The sequence below is a fragment of the Oryzias latipes genome, chromosome 24, assembly GCF_053564925.1.
Source record: "Oryzias latipes strain Hd-rR chromosome 24, Olatipes_Hd-rR_3.1".
Taxonomy (NCBI): Eukaryota; Metazoa; Chordata; class Actinopteri; order Beloniformes; family Adrianichthyidae; genus Oryzias; species Oryzias latipes.
This window is the reverse complement of record NC_136260.1, coordinates 15804186-15832133: the sequence shown is the minus strand read 5'-3', so window position 1 is coordinate 15832133 and position 27948 is coordinate 15804186. Positions and strand designations below refer to the sequence as shown.

Sequence of the window (27948 nt, the reverse complement as noted above, 5' to 3'; positions counted from 1 at the left end):
AAAAAAATTCAGTAAGGTCTCAAGGTAAAGTTTAACACTATCTTTCAACATTTCGAACAACAGAAAACAAACAAATCCGCTTTTTTCTTCAGAAACAATAACATTTTATTCAAAAGATGCTTGACATATAGTTATAAAATAATTTACATGGCATGCCATATTATCCATCCACTATAAACGTTCAGTCCACAAATCACTCGTTTTTATTTTTCTTTTTTTTTCATTTCAGTCTACATCTACAAATACAAAACAGAAAAATTTTCTAAAGAAAAGCCAAATTACAATATCTACAACAGTTCTTAATTAGTTTTAAGTGAATGTTTGACCAAGTCCATGGGCAATGCTGAACATGAACTTAGTGGTTTTCCACCGGTGAAGTTGGGAACAGTGTGTTTGTGTAGAAGCCACACACGTTTCAAGGTAAAGAATTAACACTGATGGGACTGGTAGACTGCACAGCTGAATACCGACACCTTGACTTGACACTTACACTCTACAAACTAGTCTACCAACTACATTAAAGTGGGCACTTACTTACTTACTCATTCACTTTTTTTTCATCCAATGCAAACTTCACATGACACTGAAAATCTACCTGTTCCCATGCCGACCCCACATCTTACAACTTGAGCAACACTCGTTGAAAAAAACAAAAAAACAACAAAAGCTCTCAACAAAAAAAAAAGAAAAGGTTCAAAAAACTCCACAATATACATTATGTATAGATACATCCACTCCTTTAGGAAACAATCTCATAAATAACAATTATAGACCAGCATCTGAGATGCTGAACTAAAAGAAATGCATTTAAATGTGTTCGAAAAAATATTAAAAAACAAAATAAATCCCCACCCTTAAGAGTATTGCACGACAAACACAAAATAGTATTTTCTTATGACATGCTTGTGTTTTCTTTTTTCCAAGATTTTTTTTCTTTCCAGCATTTGTCCCATGTTGTGATATAGAAAAACATTTCAATTGAAGTGATGGTGTCCTCCATACAAAGGTCAACTATTTAGAGCGTTGATATAGCTGGTATTTTTTTAAATCACCTTAGATTTGAAAAAAATCCTATTTTGGCACAAACAGGGTCTACTTCCCTCTGTAGGGATTTTTTTGCATTACAGAATTCTGCATTTTGCTGTTTAAAAAAAGAAAGTAAGCATTTCAGATTTCATTTCTTTCTTTTTTTTTAATGAGATCGATCTAAAAACCTTAAATCTTCACTGCAGAGTGAGACGGCTGAACTAAAGCCACAGTTTTCTTCCACGCCTGAAATGAGACAAGGTGGTGTGTCAACAGAAATCTGTTACAAGTCAAATGTACACGGGTTTGAAGAAGAGTATGAAATGGCATTGACAAAATACAAAAATATTTCCTGTACCTTGCTGTCATGTTAGGTGATGTCCTAAAGAGCAGGGACAGCCCCCTGACTACACACTCACTTCACAGAAGTGACAGCAGGTGACAAATCGCTTCATGCCAAAAGGCTAAGATGTTCAGTCCAAGCTTGGGGACGTCTCTGGCATCCGTGTCACCGCATGCGGATAATCAACTTTGTATAGGAGATTCCATCCAAAGCTATTCTGTAAACCGCTCCTACCTGAATTCTTGAAGTACACAGCAATATTCAAATGCATTTCACCCGAAACAGAGCAGGTGAGAAACACAAATTGTGTCACAAATGAGAAATTCATTTTTCATGTAGAAGAATATAGTTTCCTTCAAACTCAGAGGACTGCATTCCACTTTAACCATTTAGGGTTAGAATTTGTAACAATGGAAAAAAAAAAAAGTCATGACAGCAGAAAGTTGTAACTTTGAGTAGTGTTCTCAAGTGATGGTGAGCAATAACAAGAAAAAAAAAACCTCGTCACTCCCAATATGTGTCACTTATTAGAATCCTAAAACTAAAAATATAATAAAGTGGTCGTGTTTCACTAAAAGTTTTTGTACAGCAATGGATTTCAGTGCCCAGTAGTACCTCTGTCCTCTGGGAAAGTAACTTTAACTCCAGAGTGTAGCATTATTCAAGTATTACTGCTGCTTCTACTTTTAAAAACTGCCCCCTGACACTTCTCTATTGGATAGTTACCAAACCTGTAAGCTTCTAAAGCAGCATTTATTTGCATGATAACCCAGCTCATCTCTTTGGCCCCACAGGCTTCATAGGAGGCCACTCACTGTGTTGTCAGTGCCTCTTGCACCCCACCTAGTGACAGCCTCGTGTAGTGCAGTGTGATTGTATTTCTCTACATGGCTAGAGGTCATTTCATTCTTGTACTCAAGACTTACTAACCCTAAATGAAACAAATGTGCCCCACTAACAGACGGTATTTGCATTTCATTCAAGGAAATCAGGGTGTGTGGGGGGGGGGGGTCCTTATTTGAGGCGTTGAGTAACGTTGGCCAAAGCCACTGCGAATGCTTGGACAGCAGAGAAGGGATACTGGAAGTCTAGAATGTAGGCATTTCCATCAATCCTGCCAAACTGCATCACCTGTGAAGAAATACAGCATTCATCAGAAACACATTTTAAAAAGTGAATTCAAAAGAGGAAGTTTAGGGATGTCCTAATCGAATCACGTGATCACAAATTGGGCCCAATCACATAGTTTCCGATTCGATCAAAATCTGAGTTTGCGTCACCTTTAGGGATCTGATATACATATTTTTTTTATCGTATATTTCACTGTACGTTTCAAGCTTTTTATTACAAATAAATCCTCTACTAGAAGTCTGCATGACATGAACGGATCATGAAAGCACAGCAGAATAGCAGGAGGCGCAAAAACACATGGGTACAGTGAGCAAGATAATCCCAAAGCTCCCCGGCTTAATAACGTTTTAAATGAACAATTTAAACTGACAGCAACATTTTATTTAGTCATTACTCAAACAATGACCCACAAAGGCATTTCAGCAGAAAAAAGGATCAGGTTTTGGTTTCTTTTTCATGAGAATGGCTCTCTCTCTGTTCTTCCGACAGCCAGAAAGCAGCGAGATGACTGCCAAGGGAGCGTCTGCAAAGTGCAATCACTCAAAAACAACCAAAACTAATAAATGAATACTCATCATTTGGATGTTGCAGCCATTTTGAAAAAAAGTCATTTGTAATTTTGAAGATTTTTTAATAAAAATTGGAATCAAATATGATAAAAAAAAAGTTCAATAGTTCTAAACATAGTCATCAAACTCCCTCACATGACTATCACATTTGACTTTTTTCAAGTTGATTGTTCAAGCTCTTAACAGGAGGGCTCTGTCTAAGTCTTGACAAAATAAGGTTAATAAAAACTTAGAGTGAACCCTGGATCTGTTTATTTTGCATTTGTTCCATTCCGTTGATTAAAAAAGTGTTAGATCGGGACTCTATATCGGCAGAAACTCACAATCAAATTATTTCAAATGAGATCAAACCTGGATTGGGACATCCCTAAGGAAAATGGCAGCTTGAAACATACCTGTCTGCCCTCCAGTTCAATCTGGAAGTTCTTAGCAGACTCCTGTGTGACCCGTCCTCCAAAGTCCAGCTGGTAGACCTGTGTTGCTTCATTCCAGAGTGGCTGCTTGTTAGCCATGACGTAAACAAAGCCCTGGCTGCCCAGTCCTCTGTCTTCCTTTTCGTTGGTTTTTCGACACTTGATCTCATCCAGCTCACTGGCAGCCCTCAGGTTCCTCTTGCTTTTCCAGCCCTTCTTACCGCTCTGGCACTGATTGAGGAGCTCATCACCACTGATGAAAAGCTCCGGCTCACTTTCAGAACTGTCTTGGAACTCGCTATTAGCTGTAGCTTTGCTCAGCTTTTTAGTCTTCATCTGCTGCTCTTTTTGTCCCTTCAGCTTCTTTTTGTCCCGCCCACCCAAGCGGGGGCTGGAAATGAGCGAGTTGAAGTCACCCAGAGCTCTTCCCTCCTTCTTTGATTTACTCCCTTCAGCTAGCTGCGATACGTTTGCCTCCTCGGCTCGGCTGTCCATCCGTTTGCGATTCTTCTTGCTGAACTTCTCAGAGCGCTGCGGCACAGGGCTTTCAGTCAAGGAGAGCACCTCCTGAAAACTCTCTCCAGCCTCTGCCATGGCCTCCCCGTGGCTCTGCAGCTCTGCTGGTGGTGGTGGTGGAGGTGGCGGAGGAGGTGGAGGGGGAGGTGAAAGAACACTTTTGTCTACAGCCATGTGGGAGGCTTTAGGTGGCAGTGGCAAAGCAGGACTGGGCATTGGTGGGCAGGAGTTATATGTGCCCCATGGGGTGTGAAGGGCTATCGGAGGGATGGGGAGCCCAACACACGCACTTCCTCCTGGGTACATGGGTGGGAGGGGGCAACAGGCAAGGTTAGTTAAGTTAGCAGGATAACCTGGGGGTAAAACTAGGGTTGCATCTTGCTGTGAGAAGGACACAGGGGGCACCACCTCTTTGGGGGAGGTGCAGGGGCGTGGAGATCCGGGCATGGGTTGAAGCTGGGCTCCCGCGTAGGAGGCTGCAGGCGGGTACTGGAGGATTTGGCAGCCTGACGCTGCGGCGGCAGCCTGAAATGATGCAGCATTGGGGCTGGTGGGGGACTTTGGAGAGAGGACAAAAGGCAGTCTGGTTACATCCAAGTGCTGAGATGGGCTAAGAACCAGGGGAGGAGGTTTGTGTGGTCCAGGTGGGGCAGTGGAGCTCAAAGATGCTGTCCTTTCCTGAGGAACCCACACCTCCTCCATTGCAGCCGGCTCCCACTGATATGGAGGAGGGCGTTTGACGACGAGCCCGGACGCATCATTTCCTCCAAGCGACAGATGCTTCAGTGACTGGTTCAGGCTTTCATCCTCAGTGAACGCTGAATTGACATAATCAGCCCGGTCTCGGTTACTTCCTCCTCCTGCTGAGTTCCCAAAGCCTTCAAGTGAGCTCATCAGATTATATGACGACTGAGATGCCAGAGGAGTTGCACTGTTGGAATGAACAATAACTGTACTGTGTGGCGCTCCATTTCCTGGAGGAAAGTCCTGCCTGATAATTGTTCCGCCTGCTATTCCATTAGCACTCCCTGGAGAAGTGCCCCCTACACTGGATCCACTGCTACATTGACTACATGTGTATAAGGCTGTTGGCACCCTCTGCTGGAAGGAGGCAGCTAGTGCACCATTTTTAGCCTTGGGAGGAAGCGGTCTTGGTGGTTCCAGGATCTGAGAAACTTTCAGTGCGGCCTCTCGGCTGTTCCTCCTGAGGGTTGCATGGATTAGACTGCTGTCAAGCCTCTGACTGGGGTTCCTTCCAGCAGCGTTGCTCTGATTTGTTGAGTCAGGGTAAGGAGGTGGGTCTCCACTTGGTATAGAATAGCGAGGAGCAGTGAGTCTGTTGAGGGTAGCAGAGTTGTAAGGCAGCTGAACCTTCTTGTCAGACGAGGATGAAGAAGACGTGACCCTGAGAGTGGCAGAGCTGCCGGGACCCTGGAGTGTGTAGACATTCTGATTGCAGACGAGCCGCGTTCGAGGGCGACATACTTCCTCCACGTTCCCGCTGCTGTCGAAGGTTGTTATCCGCTCATAGCCCAGAGGGGTGTGGTACTGTGTTTGCTGCTGACCCGGGGGGTAAAGCTGGAACTCTCCTTTCTTTAGACAAAGGTCACCAGGCGGAGGATTTCCGCTTGTGCCTCCTCCGGTTCCCGATAAAGAGCCAGAAGCTGCAGCAGAAGCGGATGCTGCCGCAGCAGCTACAGCAGCAGCCACAGTGCCAGGATAAGGGGGCGGGGGGTTCATCTTGCTCAGCTCTAGAGGAGCACTGAACACAACTGTGTCACTATCAGCCAGCTGAGAAGCTGACCTGGTGGTTTTGATTTTCAGTAAGTGCTCATGCTCTGCCCCTAGTGTTCTCTCCATGACTAAATCAGCAGGCAGGTGAGGAATCTGGATCTGCAGAGCTCCTTGCTGCAGCTGGTGCAGAGTTTTACCTGAAGGCTGACTTGACGACATCGAGGAAACCGGGATTTGAATCTGAAGCTGCTGAAATGGATGGTGGCTCTGCTGTTGTTGCATGTGATGCTGCTGCTGCTGAGACTGCAACTGATGGTGCATTTGTTGTTGTTGCAGCTGCATGTGTTGTTGCTGCTGCTGCAGCTGCATTTGTTGTTGCTGTTGCTGCAGCTGCAGTTGTTGTTGTTGCTGCAGCTGCATTTGCTGCTGGAGCTGCATTTGTTGCTGCTGCTGCTGCTGTTGTTGTAGCTGTTGCAGCTGCTGCTGAATGTGCTGTTGCTGTTGGAAGTGCTGCTGCTGGAGCACCTGCTGTTGCTGCTGCTGCTGGACTTGCTGTTGGTGGTGTTGGATTTGTTGGTGGTGTTGCTGGCCTGGTTGTTGTTGCAGCTGCTGTGATGGGTGATGGGATGGTGGAGGGCCAACCATCAGGCGACCCATATCCAGTCCCCCAAAAATGACCTGACCGGGACTGGAGTACCTGGTGGGAACAGTGTATTGGGCCGTCAGGATGGGGTCCTGGCTTTGATCTGACCCACTGGCAGCCGCTCCAGCGGGATTAGCAGTGGGATTGCTAAGAACATCCAGCTGGACGTTCTGATTGGCCAGGAGTGACTGGACCAGGCCAATGCTTTGGGCGGGGGACATAGCCTGAGCGGGACTATGAATAGGGGCAATAGGAATGTTAACAGTGCATGGGGGGTTATCATCAGCACCACCAGCAGGGCCTGTGACAGGCAGATCATCTTCATCCTCACTGAAGACATTGGGGCTGAAGACAGGCAGGTTGATGTAATCCATCGAAATCTTGCGCACCTCTGGCAGGTAGATGGTCATCTGTCTGGGCTGGAGATGGAGGAGGCTTGTCTTGTAGATAACTAACAGGCAGACAATAAGAAAAAAATTCATTTGATTACAGCAAGTAAAACAGTCCACCGCAAAATGATCAACAAGTTACCTGCACCAAGGTTGGTTGGCAAGAATGTGGCCAGTCCCACTATTTTGAACTTGGTTCCCCAAATATTGGATGTAACCTGAGCTAGGTAGTTTTGCTGAAAAGCACAAATAAAACAGAGTGTTATAGAAAATATATATTCAGTTTTATGAGAATGATAAGTGAGTAATAAAATATTACAGTGCTGGAATTATTCACAGAAGGAAAGCCTAAATCCCGATTTGCCCGTTTTTTTACCTGATTAATGTCGTCCAAAGGAAACTCTTTCCGAGATAAACTGGGTGACCCGATAGAAGGTTTCCGTATGGGTAACCGTGGCGACCTAGAGACTTCTTGCGTAGCACGTGAAAGTTTGGGGGATTTTCTGGGGTCAATGTTTATCCTGTTGGTAAAGGGACAAACTAAGTCTCTACAGAGAAGGTAGCAAAATAAAAAGAAAGTTTAGCATGCAATAAAGACAAACAGAAGAAAAATGACACATTATATTGCAGGAAAGGTTTTGCAAATAGAACAAAAGACTTTTAAAAGTTTTAACGAGGAGCAAAATAATTTAAAAAGCATCAAATATGAACAATTTTTGCTTTAGGACATTGAGAAGAAAGTAAACCATAAAGGATTGAAATCTCAGACTAACCAAAATCAATTTGGACAAACTCTAAAGTTTATTTGTATTAATCATATAACCAAAACATTTCCATGCAGTTTCTAAAGCACTTTTCCTTTTTAATGATAGTTTCAATTAGTAGAGAAATATGCACAAAATTAAATGAAAAGAGGACAAACTAATTGAATAAAATATCAAAAGCACACATTTACCTTCTTTTCACACATACAGGACACCCAATGCTACAGAACAGGTGATTGTTTACCTGGGAAGTTTGGGAGATTTGCTTCCCCTGGATATCTTTGGGGACTTCTTGCCGACCCAATCATCGTTAAGCTCGATATCGCTGGAGTCTGAGCAGTTACAGCTGTCAATCATCGCCGATATCAGACTGTTGCCATATATCTCATCTGAGGAGAACAAGTCAAAATTTGCAATGGAATCAAGTCACATTTCAGCAAATGTAGAAGATATTTTACTTGCTACCCAAAAAAAAATACAGTTGGTCATTGGAGAACATGGCAAATTACTGGTACTGGTTTTAGTGTAGTTGTTTCAGTCCTTAAGATGCGACTGTAGTATTTGTTATGGCAATAGTGAATAAAACAGTTTATTGGTTGGTTTCATTTATCACTGTGTAAGGAAGGAGTGGGTTGATTAATGAGGAACCTGAAGGCCATCATTGCTCCATTAAGCCTTTCCTAATTAACCGGGGAACAGTACGACTTATGTGATTGAAAAATAAAAGATGCCTCATCAAGACTTACTAGAAAATGCTCAAACCTTGAACTACCCTTTACTTTTTTTAAAAATACATAAACAACTAGAATAAATGCAGTATTTTTGAGTTACTGATATGAACTTAGACACACCTGTTTTCCCATCAGTCTTAGGGTCCATTATGACAAATTCAGGCCGCAGTTTGCTGATTCTTCTGCCCTTCAGGATAGGCACCAGGCCTCCCAGGTACTCCAGATACAGCGTGTAGCACGGACCTCCGACCTCAGGGTTGTCCTCGGTGCGCTTCATGGTGCAGTGCAGACGTTCGTTTCCAGCAGTTGGGTAGCTCACAAAATCACGCATGTTGTTGGGATCTGGGATGGGGGGCTAAAAAGAAAAAAGGTTCTATTCAGTCATTTATAGCATTTACATTAGCAATTGCTACATCCATAACAATTTTCCAACTTTAATAGGAAACAGCACTTTAACTAGACCTACCTTGATGGTAGGGACAAAAGCAGCGGTGACGTAGGAACAAAGACGGGAAGGCATGGTGAGCTTGGCAACATCTTTTTCCTCCTTTACGGCTAAGGCGATGGCCTGCTGGCAGAGTAGCTGCAGAGAGGCGATGCGATGCTCCACCCGCACCACATAGAGGGCAGGACCCGATGCCAAGAACAGGCGGGAGTCTCTGTGACCCCAGCAGAGCGTTGTGATGGGGCGCTGCAGCAGGAAAAACAAGACAGATTGAAGAGGATGGCATTTTTTTTCCAGATATCAAAGAAGGTCAACATCTCATTCCTTTATTTTCAAAATCAGCTCTTTGAAATTTTTCTTTTCAGCTGGTTAATAATAGACCCTGGTAATAGAAATTTTTAAAAGAATTGAAAGATGTTTAATATGGATAGTATCAGAAAAAAAGCACAAAATTATCCAAATCATAAGGTTTTTTTTTATTTAGAATACCAAAATAAAATGAGAAACCGGGTAGTTTTTCAAATTGAAAGTCAGGTTTCCTAAGAACAATTTTGTTTATTTATGAGTTATGAAAGAAGTAGGCAAGCTTTGATAAAAACTTTACAACAAAGTGATCCCGAGGTTTTCCTTTCTAAGAGCTACAAATCGCATCTTGTTTTTTAAAGGTTAATTTCCTTTTTATAAAAAACAAACGTGATAAACAAACAAACTGAGGCATTGAGGTGAAAGATCCGTTGTTTTGTCTCATTTCTCACCTGCGCTGGTGTGTCGAGTGTGTAGATGTGCTCTCCTTGAACGTTGTAGAACTTGACTGTGGCATTCCTAACTGGGAGAGAACAGGCCGCTTCAGGAGACAGGGGTGTTCTCTCCATCCCTGCCACTGCCAGAAGATCCCCCTGAGAGCACCACTGGACCACAACATCTGCAGATCAGGACAAAAGTGTTGAAGACTCACATCAAACAACATTCTACTTCCAATAACAGACATTATCAAGTCAGTGTGGAAGAAATGAGCACAAACGATGCATCTACGCACCTTTCAAGCCAGTGCGAATGAGGGTGGGTGAGAGGTCATCGTAGTTGTTCATCAGGCTGAGGTCTCCGGAGGTGAAGCTGACCGTCAGCAAGGGTTTGTGAGTGTGAACTAAAAACAGGACAACTTCTTCAGCCAAACTATTATACAGAGCCGAAATATTTACAGAGCCGGTGTGGCGTTACCCGTAAACTTTCAAACTCATTGACAAACAAAAGTGCAGAGTTTTACATAATTTCTGGCTGAGCTGCCCTGGTTCCCATGGCAACCAAACTCTTGATTTGGGAGAATGAAAATGTCAGAGTTGTAAAATAAGTAGCAATTTACTAATTAATTTATTTTTGCATTACATGAAAAATTGTTAGAAGTCGTTTTATCCAATGCCGACCACGTTGTGTAATTGTACTCATTAAAAATTAAAGTAGCCAATCTAAGAACGAGAAAGTAATTCCACAAAGATTTACGTCAATTCAGTTTTGTTTGTAAGAGTGCACCAGGCAGCAGTGGACAGAAATAGGATTCATTCAGTCATCTTCTTCCATTTTGTCCCTTTTTGTGTCACAGGGCTGCCAGAGCCTCTCCTGGCCACATAAAGGTACCCTGGATGTGTCACCAGTCTGTCGCAGGGTCACATATCACACACCCATGCACACTCCCGTTCACACATATGGACAATTTAGAGTGACCAATTAACCTATGGAGCATTTTTTGGGGCGGAGTCCCTGGAGAAAACCCACACATGCACAGGGAGAACATGCAAACTCCACACAGAAAGGTCCCCCCCCGTTAGTGTTCTGCTTCAGGCCCCCCAGCCGGGACCGGACTCTTGCTGCGAGGCAAGAGCGTTAACCACTGCGCCGCCACCGTGCAGTCCTAGAAATAAGATATCCAAGATATTTCTATATTGTTAGCTTGTAATAATTTAAGTTACTGATTAACATCTGAAAAAGCATCAGAATCTATTTTCCATTGTTCATGTGGTGTGGAAGTTCCTCTGTTTATAAAAGTTGTAAAAATAGTCCATCTATTTTGGAAAGCGCACAATTACTACAAATGATTCCAAATTGATACCATAAATAAAAACATCTTAAAAATATCTTCAGAGTCTATCTTAATGCTCATTGCAAAAAAAAAAAAAAACACTAAATGAAAATCCAGCTCTTCCATCTTCAGAATATTTATTCAGAAAATCCTAACAGGAGTCAGTTGAAGATGGTGGTTTCTTAAATTGGGATGCTGTTGTTAATGCAGTGTTGTGGGGATGAGTGTAACAGAGTCTTCATCATTTGTCACGACAATGACATCTGGCAGGAAGGGAAAGAAATGAAATGTGCTTCAGTCTAGTTGTGTAACTTAATGCCTTTGGACGTCTTATCTGTGTAGTTGGAGAATAATCGGCACATCAGGCAAACCCGAATTCTGGTAAGCTTTGTTAAATGGGGGGGGTTAAAGAATAGCACAAAAGGATACTAAACTCCTTTGTACTGTTCATTTAGTTTGACAATATGCTCCCGTTGTTTTGAAGCTCGTTTTTCCCGCTAACTGTCCAACAAACAGCTAACCGGGTCATTTTAATAGTTGGTTCTGTCATCATTTAGTATTGGAGGCAGCTCATTATCATTAAAAAAACATCATTACATTTCTGAAAGCTTCAAAAGCATCACACAATCGAACGTTCAGACTCCAGCGTTCCCCAGCAAAACAACGAGGAGCGAACCTTGTGGCGGGGAGTAGTCTTCAGTGTCCGTGTCGCTCTCGCTGCTGTCCTCCACCAGGAAGCTGGGGTAGTTCCAGGACATGTTGACAATACCGTCAGACTCATGCAGCAGGATGTGGGCCAGCATGCGTCCATGACAGTCCATCACTATGACCTGTCCATCTGCAGTGCCAAACAACACCTGGGGGGAGCAGGGCGGGGTTATTAGGACAATTAGGACACAAAAAAACTAGAAAAAGTTTTAAAGAAGTAAACTTTTTAGTTATCACTGTTTTTTACACACTAGAACTGATCTGATCTCCACAATAAATAAAAAACACTTATTCTTTACTAAAATTGATTGTTTCCAGCATTTTTGTCGCTTTAATCTAAATGTTAAGTATTAATATTTAGATTGGCTTAATAAAAAAAGGAATCATAAAATGCTGAATGGTATGATTTTATCCTTTAGATTTAGGGTTTTTAATTGGTTCAAATTATTATTTGGCCATCATATAACATTTACACAAATAACTTCTTTATTTACATTAAAAGCACAAGCAGCCAATGACAGCTCTTTTAACGCCGATACTCACTAAGATCATTTGCTGCCAATCCTGTGTCAAATTAGCAGTTTATTAAATTTACCCTGATATGATTCGAGGTTTTTTCCCATTTCATTGATCATCTTTATCAAAAATCTTTCAGCTATATGTGATAAAGGCACATTCGTGTGGATAAAATGTTTTTTTCAATTTCAGGAGAGTTTCTAAATCAGATGGATTCCACATCATGCACTAATGTGTGTGTGTGTGTAGTGGGGGGGAAAAAAAGAAAGACATTTGCATTCATCCCTGTCATAATCCATTTAAGATATTAACCCTACACCTAAACAAGAGAGGAGGTGGAAAACACATTCATTCTTACAGCTGGGGAAACCTTCTCAAATGCTTTCTACGCTCTAATCTTAAAGGTGTATCTGTTACCTGCTGGTCATCAGGAGTCCAGATGCCACAGGTAATCTGACTTTCCAGGTTGATTTCAGAAGACCAGTGTCTTTGCCCGCTGACGGAGCCCACCAACACAAAGCCGTCACGGTACGAGATGAGTGCTTGGGTGCCATCATGGGACCAGGTGAAGTCACTCACCTACAGAGCATTTGAAAAGTGGAAATAGAAGCTTTTTCTTAGTGCAGGGCCATTTTAAAGTTGTGTTTCTAGTCAGAATAAAATGTTTCTTAATCTAAAATGTAAGGCTTTGCTTCTTCTCTTTGTCAACAGTGACAATAAACAGACCATTAATAAATAACAGCACTGAAAAAATATGTTTATGGTACAATAAAAGAAAAGAAAATTTGATATCTTCTATTTTTTTGGATCAACATTCACAAGTGCCTAATTTTCACAATAAGAGTCCTCCTTATCTTATGTCACTCTGAATAAAAAATGTATTGCTTCTCTTTTGCTACTCTTAAAAATGGTTAAAGCATATATTTCAGTATAAAATGTGAGCAAAAACTGAGAAAGCAGTCCGACAGTCACATACCTGAGCTCCACGATCATTGACCAACTCCACAGACCAGCGGCCCTCGTACTGAATCCACACAAAAATCCCTCCATCAGTGTCACAAGTGGCCAGCTTCTGAAAAGGCTCATTCCAGCGCACCAACACCACCTTGGAGACACACACAAAAATCAGCAGGATAGCTAATATTGACGTCTTATTAAAAACATGAGGAAGAAGCTGCTAATAAAATGCATTTCACAAGAAAAACAGTTGCATCGCTGAGAGCTGCAATTTTGTTTTTTTTTAAAAAGGCATTTCTGGCTTTTTCTGCTCAGATACATCTATGACGTAACTGTACCGTGTTGTTTGATATTTTTACAATTTAATTTATTGGGAAAAAAAAGAGCAGACTTAATCTGAGATATAACTGAGAAGCAAAAAGGAAGAATGAGTAGTGAGTACATCACACAGATACCCCTTTATCTGTGCTGAAAGCAGCATCTTGTCAGGTTTCAAAATAAAAGGCTAGCACTAAGGTTTTCAGTCAGTACAAGCAGTGACTCATGCGTGCATGTATAGGTTTCTATATTTGCCCATGTGAGAACACAGATGGACATCATTAGCCTCAGGTGAGACTAATGATAAACACCATTAGATAATAGAGAAAAATCACATATGATGGATGACCTGTTTCTTTGACCGTCTCCACTCAAAAGACAACATCCATTACAAACTCCCTTCACTGTGAGAGTCTCTTTCTGGTCTTTAGGAGCGTGACTCAGCTTATTCTCAGGAGAATAATCCAAACAAGACAGCAGCTCTGCAGCAGAGAGAAGCACGTGGGCTTTGCATGCTCGAAAACCCAGCACAGGACAGGGTTTTAGGGGAGCTTAAGCGGTCTGAACTCTCTTCGAGTTGCTGGATGGGCCAACCAGTTGTCCAAACAAAAAACAGCATCTTCACCTCTGCTGTAAAACGCCTACAGGTTTAATCATCTTCTGAAAGTAAAAGAAAAACAAAACTAACAAATAAATAAAATGTTTCTTCTTAGTTGGTCATTTGTGGTGGATTTATTAAACCCTCAAGTGACCTCGTAATATTCATGCATCACACTCAGCATTCAGTAAATCTTAACGGCTGCAGCTGCATTAATAAATGGTTAGGCTTTGAAGCATCTTCTAATATTGGATGTTTTCAGGTTTTGACAGGTTTTTTTTGTTTTACTCTGCAGAAATAGACCCTTATTGGCAGATTTAATTTAAATGATTAATCTGATTTAGAGAGTGGTAGGGTTGAAATTCTTTCGAATTGCACCCTAATGGAAACGGTTTTTCAGGCTGTTTAAAAATAATAAATGACTTTTTTTTTTTTTTTTTTTTTTTTTAATTTATATTTTTGACAGGGAATATCAACTTTTACATCATTGTTACATTGTTTCCAAGTTAAACACCATTTTACATCAAATATATTTTCTGTCAGTAAATCAGAATGCGTGTTTTTGATCATTTTGTACTCTTCCCCTCTTTTTTATATGAACAGAAAAAAACAAAACAAAAACAGAGCAGCTGTCAATCACACTCTTATCCAAAAAGGATGAATCAATCAAATAAACCCACATTATCTGTTATCTTGTAATAGAGAAGTATTTATTTATTTATTTATTTTTTGTTAGAATTAAAGAAGGTCAGGTCTAAGAGGTCCAATATATTTGACCCATTTTGCCCACCATCTCAAACCTTTATCTGTTTGCGTCTTTATTGCAAAAGTCAGTCTTTCCATAACATAAATATCATGTATTGTTTTATACCAATCATCTACTGTTGGAGCATCAGGTTGTAACCACTTTCTTGTCAAGGCCTTCTTCCCTCCCACCAGCAATATTCTCATTAAATATTGGTCTGCTGCAGACTGCATGTGTTGTGTTACTGTTCCCAGGTATAGAGCTAAGGCATTAAAGGGAAAGGTTTCTTGAAATGTCATCTCCAAACATTTATGGATTTCTTGCCAAAAAGATATGAGTACAGGACAATCCCAGAATATATGGTAGTGGTTGGCTTCAGATGAGCCACATAACCTCCAACAGCTTGTACCAACACCTTGATGCCTCTTTTGTGTGGGGGTGATGAAGAATCTGATGATGCTTTTCCATCCAAATTCCCTCCAACTATGTGAATGAGTGGTTCTCCATTGGGATTTACAGATATTTTCCCATTCTTCCTCAGTGATGTGCAATCTTCCTTCTCGTTCCCATTTACTCTTAACATAATGAGTGTTTGTGTATCGGGAGTCCTGTAGACCCTTGTACAGTTTGGATATTATTCTTCGTCCGCCCCCAGAAGTATAGGCTGTTATAAACACTTTCAGTATGTCATTGTCTAATTTTCCTGATTCCTCAGCCAGGATCCCATTCAGTCTATGTCGTATCTGTAAGTACCTAAAAAAATCCCTGTTCTCCAAACTGTATTCTTTCTTACACATTTCAAAACTTTTTACTGCCCCCTTTTTTATTAGGTTGCAGTATGCTGTGACTCCTGTTGTTCTCCATATTTTAAATCTTGAGTCTGTCCTGTTAGGTATAAAATCTGTGTCGTATGCTCCCCATCGCAGCACCTTTTCTGCTCCCTCCAAACTACAGTTTTTAGCTATTTTCCGCCATATTTTTAGTGATATTTTTAGCCATGGGTTTTCGTCAGAGTTATTTGTCAGTTTACTATCTGCTATCTTGGTTTGGATGGGAGGTTCTGTGTGTTCTCCCTCTTCTATTTCCTTCCACCTTGCTCTAAATTGTGGATCGCAGAGACCTACAAGTGGTCTTATTTGAGCCGCATAATAAGAATCCTTGAGGGTTGGTAGTGCCATACCCCCTTTGTCCTTAGACAGTTGCATTACTTTGTATCGTATTCTGGGTCTCTTACCCTTCCAAATGTAACGTGAAATCATCTTGTCCCATTCAATGAATTGCTGATCTTTTATTTCAATTGGTAGCATCTGAAAAAGATACATTAGGCGAGGCAGGATAACCATTTTAATTGTGTCTATCCTTGAAGATAAGTTAAGGAATGGTAGATGAGTCCATCTGGAAATGTCAGATTTTATTTTTAAGTTTAAAGGGGCATAATTAGCATCAAATAATTTAGTAATATCTTGGGTGAGGTTAATTCCTAGGTACTTCATTGTATTTGTAGTACATATCAGGTCATATTTATTCAAAAGTTGTTTTGGTGGATTAAAATTGAGAGTTAAGATCTGGGTTTTTTGGACATTTAATCTGTAGCCTGATAATTGTCCAAATTCTTTTAGGGATGACATTAATATTGGTAAAGACTTCAGGGGTTGTGTTAAATAGATTAATACATCATCTGCAAATAATGATAATTTGTGTTCTTGTCCTCCTATTTTCACTCCTGTTATCTCTTTGGCTTGTCGAATTAATTGACTGAGGGGTTCAATAAATAAAGCAAATAGAAGTGGTGAGCATGGGCAGCCCTGTCTGCAGGAACGCTCCAGTGTGAAGGGTTTCGTAAGACTACCATTAATTTTAATTCTTGCTGTGGGGTTATTATATACAGCTTGAAGAGCCTGAATAAGAATTTTATGTAAGCCATATTTTTCTAGTACTTTAAACAGGAAGGTCCATCTAACTGTATCGAATGCCTTCTCTGCATCCAACCCCATAAGCATTGCTTGTGTCTTATTTTGTTGTATATTCCATATAATATGTAGTGTCCTTCTCAAACTATCATGGGTCTGTCTTTGATGAATAAATCCTGTCTGGTCAAGGTGAATAAGTGAAGGTAAGATCTTCTCAATTCTTCTGGCCAATATTGACATAAATATTTTATAGTCTACGTTTAACACTGATATTGACCTGTATTGTTTGCAATCTAATTTATCTTTTCCTTCTTTTGGTATCACTGAAATTATAGCGTCCCTCCATGAGGAGGGGATTGTTCCCTTTTGTAGTACCCAGTTACATATTTTGCAAAGTTTAGGAGTTAGTTGAGCCCTAAAACATTTGTACCACTCGGCTGGAAAGCCATCTTGACCTGGAGTCTTCTGTGGTTTAAGCCTGGATATTGCAGCCTTCACCTCGTTTTCCGTTATTTCTGCCACCAAGGTTTTATTTTGTTCCTGTGTGACCTTAGGTAAATCTAAGGATTCAAGAAAAGTTCCTATTTCATTTATGTTATCTAGTTTTGGCTGTGCGTATAAATTTTTGTAATATTCTTCAAAACAATTTTGGATATCTTCTGGTTTATATTGTATTTCCTCTGTTCGGGAGTGTCTTATTTTAGTGATTGTGTTATCTTTTTGCTGTTTTCTCAATTTGTATGCTAATAGTTTCATTGCTTTACTTCCTGCTTCGTAATATCCCTGTTTTAGAAAAACCAATTTCTTTTTAACTTCTTCTGAGTATATCTCATCTATCTCATTTTGTAGTTTCTTTATCTTTGTTCCGTTATCATGTTTCGCTCCAATTTTATGTTGTTTTTGCAAATCTTTAAGTTGACATGTTAATTGATTAAGCTTGTCTTGTTTACGCTTCTTTAACGATGAGGAGAGCGAAATTATTTTTCCTCTTAGTACCGCTTTATACGCATCCCACACTGTAGTTGGGGAAACTTCCCCATTATCATTATCTTCAAAATACATTTCTATCTCTTTACCCAATTCTTCTTTTATTTTTGCATTATTTAGTACACTTAGGTTTAATTTCCATGTTGTAGATTTGGGCTTGTCATTGATATTTATTAGCATTTTTACTGGTGCGTGGTCAGATATATCTATTGTTCCTATGTCGCATGACTGGATTCGGTGTCGATCTTTTCCAAACATAAAGAAATAGTCTATTCTGGAGTAAGTTGATTGTGGTGCTGAGTAATAAGTGTAGTCCCGGCTAGTTGAGTTCAGTTCCCTCCAAACATCTATTATATCAATTTCTTTGATGACTGAGTTTATTTTGTTAACTAAAGGTTTTTTGTGGCATAAACTAGAACCAGATGAGTCCATCTTTGTTAATCTTATGTTCATATCTCCTCCACTTATAAGTATCCCGCGAGATTCTGTGGACATAATATTGAACACTTTTTTATAAAATTGCCAATCACTTCCTGGGGGAGCATATATACTAAATAATGTTACCAAAGACCCTTCAATCCTTCCTATGATCATTACATATCGACCCTCTTTATCTTTGGTCTCTGAAATGTGTTCATATTGAACCTGATTTGATATTAGAATAGCTGATCCTCTTCTGTGTCCTGACTTATAGGATGTGTAAAAAATGTGTTTAAAGCCCCCTCTCCTCAGTTTTTCATGTTCAGCCTCTGTTAGGTGGGTTTCCTGTAGGAAAACCACTTGTCCCCGTTCCCTTTTAAGCTTTGAAAATATTTTACTTCTCTTAATAGGATTCAGCATACCATTTACATTATAGGAAATTATTCTTATAGTTTTATCCACCATCATTTTTGTGATGTGTCTGGATTTTAGTGGATGAGGGAAAGACAGCTTTCAGGCTGCTCTGAACTGCAGCCAACAAATGATAAACAAGATAACTAGTTAGAAAAATGCTCTTATTCAAGTAACACAAATTTTCCTCAGAACTTCCAAAGGTGGGGTTCCTCTGAGAACCCTGTTGTTGTTGTAATGCAGCCATCCCGAGGGAAAATCTCTCTTTTAAGAAAGGGCCCTCTGACAAAGTCTTTGATGGTGAGTGTACAGCTCAAAGTTCAGCCCTCCGACTAATCGTTACCTTCATTTCGGCTTTTTATAATAATGAAAATAAACAAAATAAAAATCATTACTCAGAAGTAAACAAAAGAGTTTCTGTCTCACTTTTAGTAAATAGAATTCAAGAAAGGATGCATTTACCCAGAGAGAGAAATTAAATAAAAATAAAAACAAGAATCAGCATGTATTTACCCATCATGGTCAAATCTGCAGCATATGTGTACTCATCTGGGCTGCTGTTGTCACTGTTTTTTAGTTTTTATTCATGTCTTCCTGCTGCGGGCCCCGTCTGAACTTTTCAAGCTTGTCCTTGTATGATGATCCTCCTTGTCGCCGTCTCTGTCCTCGTCCCCCGCTGACAGTCCAGGTCAGCCTCCTGATCTGCTCCAACAGCGTCTCCGCTGGTTTCAGCACGGTCACCGGTAATCCTTTTTCTGCCATCTCTCTCGTCGCTTCTTCAGCAGAGTTGTATACACGAGTTCCGTCCGGGTAGAAAACTCGAAGTTTGGCGGGGAAGGGGGTCTGAAATCGGATCCCTTTTTCTTTCAGAACCTTCTTTGCTTCTGCATATTCTTTTCTTTTGTTAAGCACGCTCGGTGCATAGTCGTTATCAAAATTTACTTGTCCGCCCTTCCAGATGAATCCTTTCTTCTGCCACGCCGTTCGTAGAATCTCCTCTTTTATTCTGTAACTTTGGAACGTTACTACAATGGATCTCGGCGGCCCCCCTTCTCGTGGTGCTGGACCCAGGGCTCGGTGTGCTCGTTCGATCTGGAGGTTTCTGTCTTCCGCTAATGACAGATTTTGTTTAAGCAGCTCTTCGACAAAGTGTATCATTGATGGGGATTTATTTTCGGAGCCCTCCGCCACAGAGTAGATCCTGATGTTGTTTCGTCTGGCCCTTCCTTCCTGGTCAGATTGTTGAGTTTCTAGCTGTGACTGAAGTTTCACCAGCTCCTCCATGACTTCTTCCATTGATTGCAGCCTCTCCTCAGCGTTCACAATCCGCTCTTCCGCCTCGTCCAGCCTTATCTTTGCCTTGCTAATCTCTTCCTTAATTTCTCTCAATTGTTGTTTGTTGTCCTGGCGGAAACTTTTTATTTCTGTCAGTATTGTTGTTAGGTTGATTTCTTCATCTGGCTCGTCTTCGTTAGCATTAGCCGGCGATGCGCTGCTAACACCAGCACGTGGGCACTCTGGGCTGTTGCTTCCAGGAAAATCGGCAGTTTGCATGGTTTTCTTTGGCTTAAGTTTAGCCTGCTTGTCTCGGGTCCACATCTTGCCCTTTTCCATCTCTTGGAATCACTTTGGATATCGTTTGTCGAGTTTGAAGGGCAATTTAATTCCAAATGTCGGAGGAGAGAAGACTCTAAGCTGCCATCTTTGCGGCTGCGCACTGGAAGCCCCAATAAATGACATTTCATAGTAAAGATGCCAAAGTTCATAAACCCAGAGGAAAATAATGTTCAACTTTAACTAATATTTAATGAGCATTAATAAATAAATGAACACAGCAGTGTAATAAACTGTTCCTTAGCATACATTTGCAAATACTTTCGTGATATAACTCACTCAAAGAGGACCATCTGTGTATCGAATGTCACACAAAGCAAAGCTGGCAGACATGCACGTTTGATCCCTGACACCACAAGGAACCTGCCATTACAAGCTGTGCTTTCCCTCTTGAGTAAACAAGTACACCTGAGGCAGCAGCTAAGCCCTCGTGTTATGCAACATGTCCTCCCCAAGGATAGATTTCCTCAGTAAAACCATTTTCACTAAGCACATTTGGCGAGACCATCTTAATACAGCCAGGAGGCCATGAACCCTTTAAATCTGCACGTGGCAGCTGATGTCTGGAAGTTAAATGAGGAAAATCCAGAAGACCGTCCTCTGTGACAAGACGACTTACAGGCAGTCGCATCCAGCAGAGGATTATGACACAACGCAAAGACAGAGAAGAGCGTTTTTACAGATGAAATATTGATGTGACAAGACCAGAGGAAAAACCCTCGTCGATGTGATGATTATTATTTATCTGCCTTGCAGTCCTCGTGTAAATAAATTACTTAATTTTGTTGTTGTTGTACAGCTCAGTTTCATAAACCGATTTATTAAGGCTCTGCAGAACTCAACCAGGGGTAGGATACAACAGAGGCATAAATAGACAAAATGTAAAATTTGATTTTTACTTAAAAGCAATTTGCTTCCACTGATGCAAGAAATTTGCCCCAAAAAGCTGTAAGGCTGCACGGAGAGAATGCCTAAACAATGAAATGTTGTCTTGTGTTGATCTCGGCTGTATACTGGACTCATAGACAAACAACAGCTAAGTTGAGCTAAGAAACTATCTTTTATTGTTTCTAATATTTGTGGTATCATATCTCCATCTATCCTCCCATCCTTTTTGTATTCCTGTCTCATCACCCCTGACAGTTTGACAGTCCAACACAGGAACAGGTTAATATATCAAAACTGAAAAAAATTGTTTATAAGCAGCTCTGTGGCCTAGTGTCAAAAGTTTACAATTTATAAACACTTTTCATATATTATTATTCACTCGAAAAAGCTTCTACACTCCTGGAAGCCTTTATCTGTTTCACAGTTATTTTAGTTGACACATTGCTTACCACTACTCTACAACACATATTTACAGACAATTTTCCAAAAACCCTCTGCTAAGGCTTGATTTGTCTGGCATCACTGTGATATGCACTGTCAAAATTCAGAAGTTGAGCTCTCAAAGGTGAACTGACTTGCAGTGACTCGCTGCCCGCTCTGTTCAGAATCAAAACACACTAAAAATAAAAAAATAAAAAGCTGATCTACAAGACAAGTATTGATCTATTCTGGCACTTTCCCCCAGGGACACAGCAAAAACGTTGTCATATCTATCATCTAAACTTTATTCTCACATTTGTCTTGTTTTTAGACACGCCAGCTAAAGTTAGCGTTGTCTGAATAATTATGCAAAAATAGAATTAGGGCATTGAGGCCAGATTTTTGTCAGCGTGATGATTTCTAGCATGTCTGCTAAGTTTGATTTATTTTTTATTTAAAGGCAACTGTCAGACACAGATATTCTTCAAGGCACTCAGATTTTTCCCTTTCATTAGCACTGTAGTGTAGCTTTAATAAAACAGATCGGTGCTGGACAACATTAGGAAAACACAGCAAACTGTACACAACAGCAGAATACTGCCGAGATTGTAAGTAGCAGCACATAAACAACTATTAAAGTATGTGTTAGATATCTGTGCGCAAACACTCATTTAAGATAGAAAAAGACTCAAAAACTAAAAAAGAGCAATATTTGTATAGGAAAAACAGAGTTTTTACTGACAAAAAAATATATAATATACTAAGTAACAATGTTTTTGTAGTAACCCGCCTTTTACCCATTGATATAAGAAAGTCTTGTTGCCCTCCATAGCAGAAAATCTACAGAATTGTGACCTAATGTGATTTTTCTGATACAAATTCACAGCATCTTTTAAGAACAAGCTCTTTCAGGGTCATTTTACACAATTTGAGGGAGTTTAGCTTTGACTTTGAAGGAAATGTTTGTTTATTCTTTTCATTTACAATTGTACGCACCTCATAAAATCCATTGGTCATACATTAACATCTTGTCTGATTTAATAGAGTTTGTTAACTTTTAGAAGCCTCAAGTCACGGTTGGAGTGCTTCAGTCTTCTGAAAAAATCCTCCTTCTCGTGGTTTAAGCTCAAACTTTTGATAAACTCCAGCTGCTTGCTCCTTCTTTTTTGTTTTATACAGCAAAGTTAAAGCCAAACACAGCCTGAAGGCAGAGCTTCATATAACCTCATTTGTGTGCTCTCAAATTGGTCTGCAAATGATAACAAAATCATTTTATTTTTCTCTCCAAGAGCCTCGGTAAACCACAACAAAATCACAGAACAAGAGGAAAACTGACGGCACTGATGCAGAAAACACAGGAGGCTGTGGAGGATGCGCTCGTCGTATGATGAGTCAGAGTCTTCAAAAGATAAGAAAATTAACAGGAAGAAAAAAGCAAGCTCTTTGAAACTCAAAAAGTTTGTTTGGAAAAGGTCTGATTCCAAAAACGTCAACATTGAGTTAGGGTCAGTAATTTACTGATGTTTCTGATTTGCGATACTTTGCTTTCTCGCCAAATACAGACAAACCAGATCAAATAACGTTAGTTATCCAATAGATATGTCAAAATCAGAATAATAAAAGTATTTATGATAGAAATTAGATCCGTTTCACTTTTCTTAATGCATTCAATTCCCATGTTGTAAAAACATGCATTTTTTTTAACTCGTTTTAAAAAAAAACTAAGGAAACTAAAACAATTTTTTTTTCTCTCTAAATTGCAAATTCAATAGTTAGAAATTAGTTATCTATTTTAAGCATGCAGATTATAAATGATCTTGTCAATGTACAAACAGGAAGGTGTGGAACAGATCAGGAAAGCTGTTTGAATGAGACTCCTTTATTCATAGTTTCTAATGATAGGGATGATTGTTAAATATTTGTTTTAAACAACATCATTCAACACCTAAATAATAAGGGTATAGGGGAAAAAAATCAATTCTGCGACATTTCATTTGGAATTAATTTTTACCTGCTGTCAAGAAGTTATTTATTTCATAATTTATGAGCATCCTTTAGCGTCTGACTCTTGTTTTCCACTTAAACCCCCAACCACTAGTTGGCAGCACAGCCCACTGAGCCTCTGAGTAGATCTACAACTCACAAAAACAACTACAAGATCTCACAAATATTACATTAGCCTCTCGGTTTTTGTGGTAATGAGACTTGCACGATCTACAGAACCTTATTGGTTAAGGCACATTCATTCTATGTTTTTTCTTACACCGAAAAAAATTTTGTGTAAATTGGACAATGGAGACTGTTGTCTTTAAGAACAAATATATCTTAATTAACCAAAATAAAAGCACTATGAATTTGCTTGGGTAAAGGCAACTGAAGTGCTTAAAATTGTGATCATTTAATACAATGAATTTTACCATCTTATTACACTGAAAGGCGTATTAATATTCGGGTAGAGTTTTTTTTTTTAAGTTGTGCTGCTTAAAAGAAAAATTATTTAAGTACAGTCTTTGAATGTATCGTGATTCGTATCATATCATGAGACTTAGACTCTTGCTGACGTACAAATCTAATAAATACTGAATCTTTAGAGGAAAATTTGCGAGCTGTTAGAAGACACATACATCAGAATATGAAATGTCAACAACTAAAACTGATGCTGCAAATATTGCTGCTGTTCCACAAATAAAGAAATCCATCTCTGCGACAGCACTCGGGCAGAACAATGCGACATTGCTTCCGTGTTTCTGTCAGAGTGGGGGTTCATCCCCTCGCACCCCCCCCCACCCCCACCCCCCCAAGTGCCTCACAGAACGCTGACACAGCAGCTCACTCCATCTGACCAGCAGCTTCAAGCCACAAGAGGGAAAAAACTGTAGAACTGTGCGCAATCCCATTTGTGCCACTGCGGTTACTTATTGAAAGCAACATTCATTACCACGCAGACTGTTTGACACTGGGGCAGAAGCTATCTGATCTCTGAGATCAAACTGTGTGACCTCAGTGGGCTTGTTGTGGGAAATGTGGTAGGATTTGGAGAGATAAGAGCAATGCCTGAGATTAGAGAGATGCAATGTTTTGCCCAAAAGCAGAGGGCAGATCTCATGGACTGAATAGTCTCAAACGTGAACCGATTGTTCAACCTTGTTAAATCAACAGGGACAAGAATGTTTGATTTGATTCAGAACGGATTTCTGTGAAGATATGAAGCAATAGGAAACAAAGAGCCTGAATATAACAAAGAAATAGCTAAGCTAAGAGCTAGATTTTCTTCAACCACAAAGCAGTTAAAGTGAACGTGTTTCAGCAATGTTTAATTGCTTTAGTGCGTCTATATGCTGAGTGATAACTATGAGGGAGACCAACAGCATGCCCAAACACATCACTTGTACAAAAACACTGTGTGTGTGTAAAATCAGCTTGATAAAAAATAGATTTCTTTGGTAATATGACTAATATGAGGAACAACATTAGCCCTTTACACCCACATCTCATGCCTGCAGCGTGAAGGAAGGCAGGCACCAGGCTGAGTAATTAGACAACACTCATCAATACAGGTTGAACAAAAGAATCCCGAAATCTTTGGCTCTGTATTTTAAGAAACAGTACACGTTACACAGTCTAACATCCGTAGTAAATGACAAGCTACCTTTACTTTCTGTTAAAGTAGAAAAGCTTAGCAAAAAAGTGTAAACACAAACGATTTCTCAGAATACAAGGATTTATAAATGAAAGCCCTCTTACCTCACTGTTGTGTCCTCGAAGGTTGAAGTTCACTCTCTGCAAGGGGGGCCGATCCCTTCTACAGTGGCTGGACGTAAACGTGACTCCCACGACTCCTCTACTGTTGCCCGTTGCCAGCCATCCCTCCTCATAGTAGCGCTTCCTGCACACTGGCTTCTCTTTCTGGCTCTTAGGTACTCGGCCCTTCCAGGACAAGCACAAGATGTTGGAGTCGCTACAGAGCACTGGTCCATGCTCCACAGCAGCAAACATCACTGCAGGTTTCTGCACCTCCCGAACCACAAATCTACAGAGGGATCTTCTTGGTGGGGATTTAGGTACGGCTATGAGCGTGTCTTTCTGCTGAGGTTAATGGCTTTGGGTTGGATGTAAGACAACCACAACGATGCATAGTACTTTGGCTTTTCCTTGATCTGCAGACCATTTAATTGATCACAACTTTTCTAAAGATCCAAACTGCAAAAGTCTTGCTGGACTTGTAAAGTCATGAGGCCGAATGGCTGCAAAAACGACAGGAGTCATCTAGGCATGGTGATTTGTTTGACCTTCATGTAGTTAAAAAAAAAAAAAAAAATCAGTGAAATGCGTGAAAAAAATATTCAAAAATCCACACTGGCAATTTCTAGATTTGTGTCAACAGAACAAGAATATCCCACCTCCATAAAAGAAAAAGGTATATCTTGTAAACTCAAAAACAGAAAAAGCAGCTGTTCCATCCAAAACGCTCCTGTGCTTCCAGTTAATGCAAATAACAGTTCCTCCAACTCAGAGTCCCGTTTCCATGCTCCCTGTCCTCCTCATTTGTTCCCAGTTGAGTGTGAGGAAGAGCAGGGACACTGCAGGGACTCCATCAGCTGTGAGCCAGCAGAAGAGCCGCTTCTCCGTGTAATGTCATCACTCCGGCTTTACACACAGCCTAGGGGACTCCAAAGGCTTCTGGGTAGTAGGAAAAAAAATGGTATTATCACAGATAACACCATCAGGGACAGGAGGAAGCTTGTACAAACTGCAAAAGGACAGAATTCAAGATAACGTCATGAAGGGTACGATGCAAACCTGTTAAAGACACTCATCTGCTCAATCAGTTCGTAAATATTAATGCGCTAGCCTAAAATAGTTCTTCTCTTTGGAGGTTGTACTTTGTACACCATGCTGCTCAGCGGAAGGATATTTAAATAGAAAATGATCTATTTAAGGGCATTCATCTATCATTTCTTGTTCAGCTTTAATTGAGATACATGGAAAATTCTGGTTCTACTGAAAATAAATGAGAACATGTGCAAACAAAAAGGAAAAAGGAGACTAAATTTGAGTTAGTTTAAGACAAAAAAAGGTTTAAACTAGTTTAACAATTGAAAAAAATTGATTTATAATCTCACCAAACAAAACATGGAGGGTAAAGTACGAAAATACAAACGAAAAGACAAAAGTACATGAACATGTTTTAAAACATGTGTACAGAATTGTTTCGAATTACGTTAAGAAGTTTAAATATGTTACAGTTTAGTTTAGTCTTGAATTAAAACCTCTTAGTCATTTTGAATACCTTGTTTACTATTTATATGTTTACATGTACAAATAAACACAGTGGAATTGCACTGAATACATTTTTTGAACACTGAAACAATAAAATATATAATAATTTTTGTACTTAGGAGATATGACAATTAATATACGATAAAATGCTAAGGAAAACCTATCTTAGAGAAGGCATACAACATCTAAATCTATCTATTTGTTATAAACCTAGTAAATAACTACTTAATTATTACATTTGAATGTTAAACGACGTAAATAAATTCTGAAAGTTTTTTTTATTGACGTCCCCCTCTTTAAACATGTTCTGTGATTTTGTTTTATTTATACTTTTTGACTATTTAACTCGTGAGTCGTGATGCTAAAGCTCTTTATTTATGCGTGTCTTCTTAAAATCCTTCCAGCTGTCAGAATTTCAGAAAAGATTACACCAAATAATTAAAATAAATAATCCACAAGTTGGAACACATTAGCCTGCGTTTTTAGCTCTTATTTCAAAATTAAATCTGACATTATAGACAAGTTCGTGTGATGATGCCAGGACATCAATCACCGTGAGCCGCCTGCTAGCTTTAGCTAACTGGAAACCTGGATAATAAAGGGGAGCTGGCTCCAAAAACCAAAACAATCCAACTGCGGGATTAACCTCACCCAACTAAATCTACACGTTTCACAGCGAGGGACTAACACAGCCTAGGTGCTCTGAAATAAACCAATTTAACGCCAAATATGCCACAGAGCATAAATCAGAGACAGCGAGCGAGCTGACTGAACTACCGCAGGCAGAATTCGGAGCTCCATCCTCGGAGGCTGCCTCCGTCCATCCGCGGCCGGCTAAAACTACTACAGCTAACACATTAGCCTCCGATTTATTCTTACGTTTCTTTTATATTGTCGTACATCTGTTTCGTACAATTAAATAGGAACAGTTTTTTTTCTCGCAGAGTGTGCTTTATAGTCCCGCCTTTTCGTTAACAAAAGCAAGGAATCACGAGCGGACGCTGAGCAGCTTACCTTCCCGCTTCCTCCGCCTGAGCGACTGAACACAGACAGGCAGGGCCCGAGCCCTCCGTCACGTGACCAGCACGTGACGCACCCTTGACTTAATCAACAGAAACAATAACTGCAACGATCCAAGCTGACGTTTACAAATAAAATACACACAAAACCACAGAAACGACTAATTACTTTAACACCAAACTGCGGAATGATCCAAATAGGAGAGATTCCAGTGAGCAGTCAAGCAATGGATTAAAAGATCACCTACTTACCTCCACATTTTAGAAAAGAAAAGTTTTAAATAGCGTGAACAGCTTAAAAACCCAAACGCGTATATAAATATATAACCATATTTGGAATTTTAAGGGGTCAAATAACGCAAAGAAACAAAAACAATGA

General features: G+C 40.1%; 1 protein-coding gene across 5 annotated transcripts; it reads right to left on the bottom strand.

Moving 5' to 3' along the window:
• Positions 1–80: 80 nt before the first annotated feature.
• tulp4a (TUB like protein 4a) lies at positions 81–27693 on the bottom strand. 5 transcript variants are annotated; one of them, XM_078942961.1, is made up of 15 exons: positions 27565–27693; positions 25671–25950; positions 25015–25559; positions 12979–13107; positions 12420–12581; positions 11455–11635; positions 9741–9848; positions 9460–9626; positions 8726–8950; positions 8380–8614; positions 7773–7917; positions 7141–7312; positions 6907–7000; positions 3465–6826; positions 81–2500 (listed from the first exon to the last, which is right to left on the bottom strand). In XM_078942961.1, the coding sequence occupies exons 3-15, from the start codon at positions 25264–25266 to the stop codon at positions 2384–2386; spliced, it is 5349 nt and encodes a 1782-aa protein (XP_078799087.1). In that variant the 5' UTR covers positions 25267–25559; positions 25671–25950; positions 27565–27693; the 3' UTR covers positions 81–2383. The 5 variants fall into 5 exon arrangements, with proteins under 5 accessions (XP_078799087.1, XP_078799090.1, XP_078799088.1 ...); XM_078942964.1 differs by having other exon boundaries at positions 7141–7285; XM_078942962.1 differs by having other exon boundaries at positions 7141–7285; positions 25015–25950.
• Between the last annotated feature and the right edge of the window lie 255 nt (positions 27694–27948).

Excerpts from the sequence above, each read along its gene's own strand:
- tulp4a (XM_078942961.1), bottom strand. The coding sequence starts at position 25,266 with ATGTTTGCTGCTGTGGAGCATGGACCAGTGCTCTGTAGCGACTCCAAC. Across the intron at positions 9,849-11,454 it reads AGACTACTCCCCGCCACAAG|TTCACACTCACAAACCCTTG; the intron begins GTTCGCTCCTCG and ends TCCTGTTTTTAG. Across the intron at positions 2,501-3,464 it reads TTGAACTGGAGGGCAGACAG|GTGATGCAGTTTGGCAGGAT; the intron begins GTATGTTTCAAG and ends ATTTCTTCACAG.